Source organism: Triturus cristatus, chromosome 11 (genome assembly GCF_964204655.1).
Source record: "Triturus cristatus chromosome 11, aTriCri1.1, whole genome shotgun sequence".
Lineage (NCBI taxonomy): Eukaryota > Metazoa > Chordata > Amphibia > Caudata > Salamandridae > Triturus > Triturus cristatus.
In genome coordinates, this window is record NC_140594.1 from 1114297960 (window position 1) to 1114312695 (window position 14736).

General features: G+C 43.6%; 1 protein-coding gene across 1 annotated transcript in view; it reads left to right on the plus strand.

The window, feature by feature from the left end:
* The window catches only part of CAPN10 (calpain 10), a 123660-nt gene that overhangs the window by 70277 nt on the left and 38647 nt on the right, over positions 1 to 14736 (plus strand). The window contains exon 9 of the mRNA XM_085635625.1: positions 13133 to 13391. Within this exon, the coding sequence (XP_085491751.1) occupies positions 13133 to 13391 (259 nt within the window). The remainder of the gene's footprint in view (positions 1 to 13132; positions 13392 to 14736) is intronic.

Consider the following 14736-nt stretch of genomic DNA (forward strand, 5'->3'; position numbering starts at 1 on the left):
ATTTACTCACCTGCTCCTAGGTGAGCCTCCAGTGCTGGATCTTGGTGCCCAGCCCTGACCCTGAAAAGTGTTCACAACTATACTTACCTCTATCTCATTTTCTCCCATAGGAAACCATTGTCTGCTTTTCTGTGAAATTTCTTCTAAGTGTCTATTTTTGCAAATTTGAAATATTCTTTTAAAATCGTACCATTTCTGCAAACGAAATTACTTACCTGTTTTTTATAAGGACCCCAGTCCTGGGTCTAGGTACCCAGTCCTGGATTACTAAAGTAACGATAAAGTACTCTACCTGCAATTTGAATTTCTTGCCATAGAGATCCATTGAATGTTTTCTTTGAAATATTTTCTAAGTGCTAACTTTTGAAATAGCTAAATATTATTTAAAAATCATTACAGTTATTAAGTCGACTTTCATCACTTGATTCTGAATACTGACCCAAGGCTGGATCTAGGAGCCAGACCTGGAATTCCAAAAGTAATCTGAAAAGTAATTAATTACAAATAACCTGAATTTACCATTGAGCTCAATGCATTGTTATGTTTAGGAAATAGGATTGTTTATTGCAACCAACTGTGACTGTTTATATAAATTTATTGCTTAAGACAAAAGTATTGATATTCAACCTCTCATTCTGAGAAAGTATATTTTTATCCCCTTTGTGGTTCTAAAAATAAAACAAGCATATATTTTATATATATAAACCATTGGCCTAGAGTTCAGTTATTGAGTGTGTGAAACCATTTGCTGACTGAGTGTGTACAATAAATGCTTTACACTGTCCTCTGGTACTGCCTTACTGCTCGACCAAGCTACCACTTTTGAGAGTAAGGTCATACCTGACTTTGACCTCTATCAGCCTCTGGGGGACTGTGGACTCTGTACACCCTGTACCTATTAGGGAACAGTATATACAGAGCCACTTTCTCACAGTAATCTCCCTCCCACACAAACAGGCAATAGAACCCGTTCCTACCAACCAACAAAACATGGGAGTCTACTCCATATATTTTCTCATACCAAAAAGGGACGAGACTCTGCGGCCCATCCTAGATATCCGGCCCCTAAACACCTACATACACTCGGACCATTTTCATATGGTAACGCTTCAGCAGGTACTTCCGCTCCTCTCCCAAAACGACTTTTTGACCACCTTAGATCTAAAAGACGCGTATTTTCACATTCCGGTGCACAAAGCTCACCGCAAGTACCTCAGATTTGTAGTGGACGGACAACACTTCCAATTCAAGGTGCTCCTGTTCGGAGTCACAACAGCGCCAAGGGTATTCACCAAGTGCCTAGCAGTGGTAGCAACACATTTGCGAAGACAACACATCCACGTCTTCCCATACTTAGACGACTGGCTGATAAAAGCCGGGTCATACAATCAGTGTGTTCAACACACATCTACCACCATTCAATTACTCCATCAGCTGGGCTTCACAGTAAACCACCAGAAGTCCCATCTCCAACCATCCCACATAAAACAATACCTCGGTGCCACCATAGACACTTCAAAAGCACTAGCCTACCCCAATCCTGCCAGGATTGCAAGCATTCAAGCTCTACGCGCAAAATTCGCACTACAACACTCCCTTCCAGCTCGAGTGTTGATGCAACTAATAGGGATGATGGCCTCTTGCAAAATCAAATTTATTTATTATGTTTTGGCTCTCAAAGAGGGCCACATAAACATGTACAGACAAAACAACACAGTCATCACAAGTACAAGAATTATAAAAACATAGTATTCGAACCGTAATAGGTACACTGCAAGCCATCAGTCCCACAAGGCCGGGCCGGCACAATCTTCCAGAGAATTTAATAAATAGCTAAAAATCCTTTAAAAAAGTTAAAAACATAAGCACAGAACATTTCATTTGGTGGGCAATAAAGTGCATGAAGAAAATCTTGTAAAGTGACAATGCTGAGGCGAAGACAAATTACTTTAAGCCATCGCTTGCGCAAGCTACGTAACATAGGACAAATCAAAAGTACATGCATACAGTCCTGATTATTTAATTTACATAGATTGCACAACGGTGAAGTGCCATGCCATTTAGACAGCAACACGTTAAGAGGGATTAAGTCATAACGTAATAGAAACCAAAACCTACGTATCCCATGTGGCAGGTTCCACAGGGCATACGGTTGGGGCTGTTTCAACCTATAGGAGGAGATCAGCAGCTCCACATTCCTTTTATCTCCAACTGTTTCTTTGTCGGATAGAAAACAATACTCCCACGAAGCCTCCCTGAGAACCTGCTTTAACTGCGTGGGAGAATAGGAGAAAAGAGCGCTTTCATCCAGTCTAAGGATTTTCACAGCCCTTCTAAAATTATTAACAAGTTTAGAGAACTCCTTAAAATTGCCCAAAAGTTCATTTTTGAGTAAAACTCGCAGGGTTCCTTCTCTCGCTCTGGCTAAGCTGGCTACCCACCTTATTAAGGCACACAGCCCCTGAACCCAGGCACTCCTGAGTCCAAAATCCAGCCTGCAAGCAGCCAGTGGACAGGCATTGTTAAGATTCGAGAGGGATCTTAGGAGTTTTCCCTCAGTCTTGTGGCAAAAGTCCCAATATTTTATCTCAATTATTTCTATACCATACAAGATGGTTGCGGGGATTTTAGCTCTAAATACTTCTAGAAGGCTAGAAAAATGTCTTTTCCCCGTTGCCAGGTATAGGGACTTTAACCCATTGCCTTGGGCAAGAGCTTTGCGGGAGCAATGCTCTATATGAGAATTCTCGCTCATATTGACCGAGAATATTTTCCCTAAAAAGGTATAACAAGTTACGACCTCCAATCTAAGCCCTCCGATAGCCCAACCAAAATTTGTCGAGCGGCATTTCTTCCTACCAGCGATACACATCACTTTACTTTTATTAATATTGATCTTCATATGATGCTCCCCAGCAAAGTCCTGAAGAGCCTGAAGTCGATTAGCCAGACCCATGGGAGTTAAGTCAAGCAATAACACATCATCGGCATACATCAGACAGGCTATTGGCACCCCTCCTATCAACGGTGCGATCCCCTCACTATGGGACACAGCTGCAGGGAGGTCAGTTGTGTATAGGGAAAACAACAGGGGCGCCAATAAGCAGCCCTGTTTAAGGCCATTCTGAGATGGTATTTTGGCCGACAGCCCCCTTTCGCCCCCCATTAAGACCCTGCACCAGGTCTCAGTGTGCAGAGCCCGCACCAATTCCAGCAGGGGAGTAGGGACACCCATCCTCGCCAATTTTCTCCACAGCGTTCCCCGATCTACTTTATCGAATGCTGTGGAGAAATCAATGAAGGCGGCGTATACAACACCCCCTCTCACCTGGACATATTTATCAGTAATAACCTGAAGGGCAGTCAGGTTGTCCAGAGTGCCATGTTCCCTTCGGAAGCCAGTCTGTTCCAACGGCAAGATGTTGCGCTCCTCGACCCAATCAGAAAGAGATCTCAGGAGGCATTTCGCAAAGACCTTTCCGATGGAGTCGAGGAGCGCAATCATGCGATAGTTACTGGGACTGTCCCTTGTTCCCTTTTTGAAGATAGGGACCAGAATGCTTCCTCTCCACGATGCAGGGACACGTTTAGAAAGATGGCATGCCCTAAACAGGGGGTACAAGATTTTACTCCAGGTTGAAGGGTCTTGTTTTAGGACCGTCATCGGAAGCTCATCCGGTCCCATAGCCCCAGAGGATCGCATATTTTTTATAGCCAACTCGATTTCCTTCTCAGAGGGAAAGAAGACCGAGTCATCAGGGGCAGCGTACATGAAGTTATCCACACCTGTGGTCCCATTCCCTGCATATAATTCTCGGATATGAGAGGACCATAGATCTTCCGGTATAGCTATGGGAGTAGGGGAGTGGCGAGTAACACATCCTTTCCCGATTATTGCCCAAAAATCTTTAATGTTGCCATAAGCAGCAGATTCCCTTAATTTAATCCATACTTCATCCTCCCTGTCCCTTTTAATTTTTAGCTTAAGTCTGCTTCTCTTTCTTCTTAACCTAGCGATATCTTTCCCACGTTCCAGTACCCTTTCGACATACTGTGCACGGATTAGTTTGTTTAATTCCCTATTCAGATTACGGAGAGTTAGAGAAACTACCTCTCCTTTTTTCCTAGGGGGGACAGTTTTTTTAGCATTCAATAAAATCTTTATCATGAATTCCTCAAAACAAACTATTTCATTTCCGTTCCACTCTTCTATTTCCCTAAGGGTATCGGTCAGTAGCTCCTGCACCCCATTAATGGCAGCGTTATTCCAGAAGCATCTTCCAGATGTCGAGTGGAAGGTAGCCTCCCTGCCATTTAGCGACCAGGAGGCCGTATTCATAGAATTTAACGAAATTGATAGTGACAATATACTGTGGTCGCTCAGAGTCGTGGGTGTGATCTTTAAGTCAAGAATCTGGGGAAACAGACTGTAGCTGGCGATAGCATAGTCCAAAATTGATGACCCAAAGGGGGATTTGTGGGTATAATTTGCTGGGGCGTCGGATGGAAATCTTCCATTTAAGATAATACCATCCCCGATCGCTAATTCTTTTAACAAGATCTTCCCCCTTTTATTTGTCTTTAAGTTTTCAGGGAAGAGCGTCTGGGGGATGCAATGTGCTTCCTCCTTAGCTTTATCCCTGAAGAGTTTTAGACTAGCGTTTGAAACTTTACAATTCAAATCACCAATAAGCAAAATTACAGGAAAAGGAGGTGAGTTTTTTATCTTATCCATATACTGGAGAACCCGCTGCAATGTATCATTAAAACATTCCTCAGGCGGAATATACACATTGAAAATTACCATGGGGTATTTTACATTGTGATGGAACATATTTTCTAATGTTATTGTGTGGAAAAGTCTACTGGAGTCAATATAATGGGAAAATCTCCATTGAAACTTATTTGACAGTAAACAGGCGAGCCCCCCCCTAGCATGCCCTTTCTTAGAGGGCGCAGCCGGAACTTCCAAAACATAAAAATCTTTTAAGGGCGTTAACCTATCTATGCACCATGTTTCCTGGATGCACAATATATCAGCCTCCAGAGTGGATAAAAAGGTCATTTTCTCCGGGCTGCTATGGAATCCGGCCGCATTCCAAGAAATTATGTTTAAGGCTGGGTTAAAGATGGTGGAACAATTTGGGGTTATCCTTATTTTTTGTTGATAATGCACTATGGAGCCAATTCCACCGGTTATTGTCATCATTGAGTGTGGAATTCTCAACTAGTGGGAGAGGCTTCACGTGCGATACTGTGCGTTTTCCCCTGGAAACCCAAATTTTCAGGTCTCTCAGAGGAGAGGTTACCCCGTTTTGTTCACCACCCCTCAACCCCTGCTTATCGAAAGAGTTTGGCTTGCCTGGGGTAGAGATAGGTAGGATATCAATACCTAAGCGTTGAAAATTTTCAGCCTGTTCTAGTATCAAATTTGTTATGATAGGGGAATAAAATTTCACCCGAATACTCAAAACCCGACTACCACCCAACAAAGTTACCAGTTCAATGTCTCTAGACTGAATGTGATAGAGACATTCAACCTCACTGAAACGCTTGAGAAGCCAGGCTCTATTTAATAAGAGGTCAGTATCAAATAATGGAACAAAATCTAGTACACGCACATCCACAGGGGCCTTTAACATACTTACAGACCGGGCCGGAGGGCGAGAATTTTCAGAGTCAATTGTTACCACAAAGGGGGGGGCCAAAGGGTTTAAAAACCCAGATGGATTAGAAATTGGACCTCCAAGAGCACTCCGAGAAGGAGAGCCTAGGAGAGAGCCCCCAATTTGTGGTAAATCTTCCTGGGAAGGCAGGCTGCCTTGTTCAATTTCCACCTCCACCGAGGTTGAAGAGGATAAATTCACACCCATGTCCACTTTTAAAGCAGTAGATAAGGATTCCCCATTCCTTATTTCATTCTCCCTTGTCTCTGTGCATTTTTGGAAAATGATCCTCCGTTGCTTCTTCTTTCTATACTTTCGAATAGGTTTCCTCTTACTGGCTTTGGTACTTTTTTGTTTACCATATTTTCTCTTTTCTTCATTGACCTCAGATTTGTCGGCCAGGAGGTCTTTTCCACCATCCGGGACAAAGATAGGAAATAATTCCTGAACCGTTTTGGGGCCTGGCAAGACTTTATCCTCCTCCTCTATCTCCAGGACTATATTCTTGATACAGTTAGAGGCTGCAGTATGAGGCAACTCCTTATGAGGGACCATAGAAGACTCTTCATTTTTCCTAACTAGTTCGCTTCTAATGGCTTTGAATTTCCCCTCAGATACAGATTGTTCAGACTTAGGGGGAGAGGCCTTACTCGCATCCGGCACTTTCTGCAGCAATAACTTTAGGATCTGGGTAACTGATTCAAGGATACAGTCCGAGCTGCCTACAAATTTCCCCAGAAGCAGCAAGATTGAAGCAAGGAGTTGTTCCAGCGCGATCATGGACTCAGAGATCGGCTTTTCTCGTGCTTCTGCAGTGCAGATATTATCCAGGAGATTGAGGTCGGGGCTCTTGGAAGAGTTTAGCAAGTCAGATATTTCATGCCTATTTAGCGACGGGGTGCTACTATACAGCATTAATCCTGATGGGGTGGCTCCCCCCTGAACTTTAAATTGCTCCAGAGATTCCACTTTAGCAGGGCTTACGTAGCGTCCCCATAGTTCCAAATCAATGGATAGTGCAGACAGGTCATCCCCCGGCCTGTCATTCATGGGTGACTGAGGGATCGATGGTATGTGCGCTGACTCACTTATAATCATCAACTTCCCATCTGTAGGGTCCCGAAAGGGAGACCCTCCTGCCATAGTTTGGGGGGCCCCCTGCTGGACCTGGGGAAATCGGGGCACAGAGGTAGTTGGTACGTGTACTTCCAAGACTTTAGTATCTGGATTATGTAGAGTCGCACATTTAGTTTTTTTTATACCAGATAGATCCCAAAGTTCAGATAACAGACATTGTCTTTTTAAAGGTGGGTTGGTTACTGACTTGTTTCTTGTGCGGAAGGTAGTTAATTTCCGGGCAGGTTTTTCTCCCACTACCCTTCCTGATCGTAAAGTTTTAGACATTTTCCACAGTAATTAAAAGGAAATGTAGCAATATAAAATGAATAAAAGTCTGGAGTTGAGTCAGTCCCTGGCACAGCAGGTAGGACCAGGGTGCAGTATAGCTATCACAGTACTTGCATCACATTACCCTTCTACTCAAATGGGCACGAATGCAGACAAATAATTACAATGTAAAAAATGAGAAATAAGGGACCGGGCCCAGCCCGGCCTACCTCGGTCACTGAGGGCCACAGAGGGCCCGCCCTTTGCCCGGGCTTAGCCCCGGCGCCGACCCGCGCGCGATCCCGCGACGCGGCCTTCAGCTGATCTTATGTGCGCCTCCAGGCGCTGGCGCTGCGTTCAATGAGCGCGCCGCCGCTAGTGCTGCCGGGAGATGGAGTCCCGGGGCGGCGACGCTGACTCTGGCACGTTGTGACTCTTGGCGGTGGCGGTGACAGCAATGGCGTGTTCCGGCGTTTTGCAGGCTAACCAGGTAGGTTTTTCAGCTCCCCTAGAAGAGTACTTAGCTGAAAGAGTTCCTGGAGGGTTTCTACAGGTAAGTCCTCAGCCGTGCAGTCCCATGGGAGTTCTTCTCCAAGACGTGGCTCAGGTGGAACTAATGCGGTTCCAGCACGTGAAAAGAAACAAAGAAAATATGATGGTAAATCCTGCACAGGCACCGAGCCTCTTGACGGCTCCCGAAGGTGCACAGGCGCGTGATCCTTAGGTATGCCCACAAACACGGAGGTAGAAAGGAATGCAATCCGAGCCTTTCAAGCAGCTCTTGCTGTGGTCCAGTGCGTGTGTCTTGGGAATGCCAGGGAAACTGGGTTTGTCAGAAAAAGGAAATCCGAGGCTTTCAGACGGCTCTGAACGCGTGTTGCGCGTATGTTTTAAAGAATGCAGTTGTCCTGAGCAGGGCGGCACTCCTGCCTCTTGCATTTTCATAGTGCCTCACGCAAGATTCCAGATGCGCCCTCTCCAAGAGTGCTTAGCGCACCAATGGAACCAGGCCCAGGGTCAATTAACAGATCTGGTGTTGGTAGACGGTCGCACCCATCGCTCTCTGCAGTGGTGGAACACCACAAACCTTTCCAAAGGTTGACCGTTCCTGGACCCGGTTCCTCAAATAGTACTGACCACGGACGCATCGCTCTCCGGCTGGGGAGCTCATCTACTACATCTCACCACACAGGGCAACTGGACACCTCAACAAAAGTTACTCCATATCAACCATCTGGAGTTACTAGCAATCTTCTTAGCCCTAAAATCTTTTCAAACTCAAATTTCAGGCAAGGCAGTCCTGATCCGAACAGACATGACAGCCATGTATTATATTAAAAAACAAGGCGGCACACACACTCCACAGCTCTCTCGCCTAGCACAGAGCATATGGAGATGGGCAATACCCCAGAAAATCTTTCTCCTAGCCCAGCATGTCCCAGGAGTCCAAAACACAGTGGCAGATCTGCTCAGCAGGCAGACACAACAGATCCACGAGTGGGAGCTTCACCCGCAAGTTCTTCACCCATACTTTCAAATGTGGGGGCATCCACAGATAGACCTCTTCGCCACCCACGAAAGCGCCAAATGCCCAAGCTTCGCCGCCAGATACCCACACCCATTGTCCAAAGGAAATGCGATATGGATGAACTGGTCAGGCAGATTTGCGTACGCTTTTCTGCTTCTCCCACTCATTCCACTAGTGGTGCGCAAACTACAACAACACTCCCTCACACTAATCCTAGTAGCTCCAACGTGGACCAGACAACCGTGGTATACCACACTGCTGGAACTATCTGTAGTGCCGCACTAAAAACGACACCTCTCTCCACACCTCTTAACCCAGAACCATGGAGAGATCCAACACCCGGACCCAGCGCAGCTCAACCTTGTGATCTGGCTCCTGAAATCCTAGAATTCGGGTACCTAAATCTTCCCCCTGACTGTATGAACGTCATCAGAGAAGCTAGAAGACCTACCACTAGAGCGTGCTACTCCGCCAAGTGGAAACGTTTTGTTGTTTATTGCCATATCAACACCATCAATCCACTGGACGTGTCCATTCAACACATAATAGGCTACTTACTCCACCTACAAAGGTGCAATCTAGCCTATACGTCCATTCGACTACACCTCGCAGCTATTGCAGCTTACCTACAAAACAGGCAACATCTCTCACTTAGAGTGCCTGCCATTAAAGCCTTCATGGAAGACCTTAAAAGAATAATTCCCCCCAGAGTGCCACCCTCACCTGTGTGGAACTTAAATATCGTTCTCACAAGGCTAATGGGGCCTCCCTTCGAACCTCTGCATAAATGCGAACTACAATTCTTAACATGGAAAACCGCTTTTCTTGTAGCCATCACTTCCCTTAGAAGGGTCAGTGAGATACAAGCACTTACAATTCAAGAACCCTTTCTCCAAATGCACCATAATAAGGTTGTTCTCCGTACCAACCCAAAATTCCTCCCTAAAGTCATTTCTCCCTTTCACCTAAACCAAACAGTAGAACTACCAGTATTTTTCTCGCAACCACAGACCATTGCAGAAAGGGCTCTTCACACACTGGATGTCAAACGAGCCTTACTCTACTACATTCAGAGAACACAACCTTTCCGTAAGACCAAACAACTGTTTGTTTGTTTCTCTCCACCACACAAAGATAACCCCATCTCAAAATCGGGGCTAGCTAGGTGGATTGTAAAATGCATTCAAATCTTTTACCATAAAGCAAAGCGAACGCTATCCATTCCCCCGAAAGCCAATTCTACACAAAAAATAGGGGCTTCCATGGCATTCTTAGGGAACATCCCATTAGATGATATCTGCAAAGCAGCTACATGGTCAACACCGCACACTTTCACCAAACACTATTGTGTAGATGTGCAAACTAAGCAACAAGCTAGTGTGGGCCAGGCTGTACTCAAAACGTTATTTCAAACCACTGCTACAGATACGGGTGGTCGCCGCTGACGGTGGGTACTGCTATATAATCTATGCGCAAGTGTGTAATCTGCAGCTCATATGCCTCGAACGGAATATGCTACTTACCAGTATGCATCTGTTCTTGGCATGTAGAGCTGCAGATCTACACACGCCCACCCGCCTCCCCGGCTACCTTTATCTGTTACAGTTTATCTTATTTAGATAGCACACACATGGGCATCTTCACTATTACTACTACGCTCCATCTTTCCCTGCTGGCGAAAAGCAATCTGAGGATGGAGCCGAAGCCCATGCTCAATACGATCCAAAGGAGGAGTCGCCGACCTCGTGACTTCCAAAGACTTTCCAAGAGGAAAAACAAACTGCAAACATCCGGGCCCAACACCAGATGGCGATCTATGCACAAGTGTGTAGATCTGCAGCTCTACATGCCAAGAACAGATGCATACTGGTAAGTAGCATATTCCTTTTATAGCATACAGTGCACCTAGGAAAGGTTTTCCTTTTTACTAAAGAGAGCATTTCCAGATGGATATCGAGTGCCATTGTTTTCTGTCATCAGCAAGCGGACCACCCTCTGATGTCAAGAGTTCATGCCCACTCTATTAGAGCAATAGCCATGTCTACAGCGCTGTTTGCAGGATTGTCCCTGCTGGACATTTGTAGAGCAGCGGCTTGGAGAACGCCGCACACATTCACCAAGCACTACTGCCTGGACGCTGAGAATAAGCGAAATGTGGCAGTAGGACAGGCAGTTCTCAGACCTCTTTTTCAATAAGGTGAGCCTTCTTTTACATTCCCAAAATCCTCGACTGTCTCACATTTTCAATGGTAAACATTTTTACTTTCTACGACTTTAATGGTGTTTCTTTAGGAGTTTATTAAAGTATGCAGGCAGTACTAATTTGAGTGCCTTTATGAAGTAACTATATGACACGAAAATGTGTTTTCTCGCTACGCTGATTCAAGCATGTGAAACTATGAAAGTTCCAAAGATGGAGTAAGAAACAAGTTACTTACCTGTAACTGTACTTCTCCAGTATTGGAATATTTCATAGATTCACATGTGAAGCGCCCACTTCCCCTGGAGAAGGCTCAATTTGATATCTCAGTTTTTTCTACCTTTACGCACTTGTGCTTGAGAAAATCTGAGGGACTGCGCTTCTATCAGGAAGGTTCTTCAGGGTGGTGTCTACTGAGTGGCTGGTTCTAAGTTTGGTCCTTTTTTACTAAAGGACAGAGAATGTTACAAAAAGTTTAAGGCCTAGAGCCTTGGGTTCTATGTATAATAGGACATTACTTTTAATAATACCGGGGACTCCCATCTCTACGACGGGGAAGGATTCAAGCATGTGAATCTATGAAAGATTCCAATACTGGAGAACTACAGCTACAGGTAAGTAACTTGTTTTTTCCTCAACATGATGTGGATATGTTGATTTGGTACAGATTTTTTTTTTGCCATCATCTCCTTCAACAACCATGTTTTTGGTGGTACCTTCAGCATGAGATGGCACATTAGATGGTCATGGTGTCTTACCACCTCTTTGGCCAAGACCCCTTGCTCAGGAAGAGTAAACATGTACTTCTTTTCCATACCTTGGTCCATGATGGAAAGGTTTGGCAGGTTTCTACTTGTGATGACTAAGTGATATCAGATGATGGCAGTGGATTCTGATTGTCTTGTTTCAAAGTGCTTTGTGCACACATGTCGGCACGTTCCCACACAGGAAGGAGTTGCTGGTGTATTTTTAGCATATCCCAAGTTCCTTTTTGTGTGTTGCTCTGGCTGTTACTGTTCTCTAGGGATTAATTTCCACACTCGAGCAACTTCCAGTGCCTGAAAATGGACACTTCCTGATTGCTTGTGACTATGCTATTCATCAGGTGAGGTATTTAACACATTCAGAATTTAACTTGTGCACTAAATAACGATTTCACTGTGCACGGTAAACACTGTGTTATTTAATACATGCTATTTACCAAACCCTGTGGTATCGGTATTTACCCTTTGTCCAAGTTTGGCGGTATTTACCACCAAACTCATAATCGGGGCCTAAGGGAGTTCCAGAGCGAGCCATTTGTACAGTGACAGGCCTCAACAAATCTACTCACCCCTTCTGGCGAGCTGACAAACAGGTGTTCTGTTCACTCACAGAGTGAAGGGACATTAAAGATGTCTTTAAATCTTGTTTTTATCTTGTCACATTTATTCTGCATTCAGAGGTCAAAAGTCAGTTTACATCTCCAATTACTTTTCGTTCTCTGACTCCAAAGTTCGAAGATTTTGCAAAGTGAACTGTCTGACAAATGTGCTGCCCAAGAAGTGTGAAACGAAAGGCTGTAGAATGTAATGTTTTATTCTAACACACATATAAATAGCTAAAAGATTAACTGTACACATATTTCAAAATAAATTTCAGTGGTTATGAAAGCCTCTGTTTAATCCTGTGTGATGGAAAAAATATATTTTAATAGGATGGAAACAGATCAGAACACTTTACTTGGTGAGGTGCAAATGTTTGCTGAAACCCAATTTCCACAGACTATTGTTTATACACTATATAGTTTTATAAGTAAAACTGCATGTTAGTGGGTACGTTGTGGTCATTTCAATGGAAAATGTGCTCTCTGTAAATGAGTGCACTACCACCTTAAGCTTCAATAATATATTTATTAAAAGTGAGAAACATTCCTGCTCTGATGGCAGTGCGATTAGTGAACTAGAGGCAAGTCTGAGGTCATGTGTACTCTATATGTGGCCTAGATTCTTATTATGCATAGAGAACACCTTTAGTCTATTAAATCAAACCAAATGAGTATTTTTTTGTACAGCAGGAATGCTGAACTCGCATATTGGAAGGCGCCCTCATATGCGAATTTGAAGAAAAAGGTGGCTCTGCAAAATAAAATATTTGCCTAGGATGACAGAATGAGACCAGTTTATGGTTCAAGTACATTACAGTTAGGTCGGATAAATTATTCAAATTTCTAGACCTGCAGATCTAGTACCATGTTTATGATTTTTCGAGGCCTGACTGTGGTTCTTAAATGAGTCAAAACATTCTAGGTGCATGTTGTCTTTCATTGGGTGGTTTTTGATTTCACCTTGCCTGACTTTAAACTTCTTTCAGTGACATGAAGCTACCTCCCGGCAGCACTACTGGCTGTGGAGAGGAGTCATTAACGGGTGCATGGCAGAGAATTCAGATGCAAGGCGGCTGGGAGAGAGGGAAGAGTGCAGGAGGCAGTAGGAACTTTGGCTTCTATCACACCAATCCATGCTTTCCCCTCACCGTCTCTGAAGATGTGGATGGTACGAATGTGAAGATCAGCCTACACCAACACTGCCAGAATACTGACATCCATGCCATTGGATTTCATGTCTTCCAGGTATGTGCTGCAAGACTTCAGATGTTCACTGTGAGGTTTGGTGTTGTCAAGTTCAAACACTCCTTTACATTTATACAGAGTTATTAATCTTCCTTTATAAATGGTGACGCTTGGCATTAATGATGTCATGCTTTGTGTTTTTTGGGATATGATTTATCTGATCTAAAGTCTTCTCAAGTTTTCTGTGCACCATTATTTTTTTAAACAGATTGTGAGGTAACAAAAGCTGAAGACCTTAAATTTATGTATTTTCTTTTTAAGTGATGTCGTTTTTTCAATACATTTGGATGGCTTTATTTTCGGTTGTCCAGCGTAGTATTATTGCAGTTGTACTGGATATCAGGTAACTTCATTCAAGGCTTACGCTAGTATAACGTCTGGTGTGGCTGAATTTTTTTTTTTTTGAAAGTTGTAGTGTTGGGTTGAGTTAACTTTTGGTCTCTGTGACGGGAAATATCTATGTGAATGGGGAATTGTTCCAACCAGTTGACATCTATGCCTTTTACATCCTCAGTTCGGAAATGTAACTGAGAAACATAAAAAATGAGATCTGTTTAAAAAAAAAAAAAAGCTTCAACTTGAAGAAAGGTTTAAAAAATAATTTAAATAGTTAGGTGCCAAGGGCTAGAGTTCCAGAAAAGATGCACCTAAAAATATTTTGGAATAGGGTAAGGAAAAGCCATGAAAATTCAAAATATGGTTAGGAATAGTTCATAGGCTAGGGTTTAAGCTAGGATGGTCTTTGGGCATACAGAAAGTGTAACTGTAAGGGACTGAGAATGGATAAATGAAAAGGTTTTGGGTCCAGGTACTATATAGCATGGGTGAAGGAAGAAGATAGTTTGAATGTTTTAGGGCTAGTGAAATTGTGGGAATAAATGGTAGTCCTTTGGGTGAAAGTCAGGATTAAAGTTAGTGTTTGGGAAACTTAATGGTAAGATTTAGGAGTTGAGCACTAGAGTTTAGGAACCTTCACAGCAAGTGAAAAGCAATGTGCAGTGATACGGAAATGAAAGTACACACTTTTTAGTTTCTCTGGTTGACATATAATGTATATGTGACATTCATCTATTCCACACAAAGAACTAACAGTAAATAAATCTAATTTCATGTGACCAATAACAGAGAAATGTTATTTTCAATCCGTGCATCCTCAGGAACTGGATGTGCTACAATGATTGAGTCTAACCATAAAAGTGGATAATGCAACAGGACAATGATCAAAAACACACCAGTGAAGCTATGATGAATGCCTAAAAAGGAAGAAAACCAGGGTTTTTGTAAAGACCAGGCCAAAGTCGGCCTCCATTGAGATGCTATGGCAGGACCTACAAACAGCTATGCA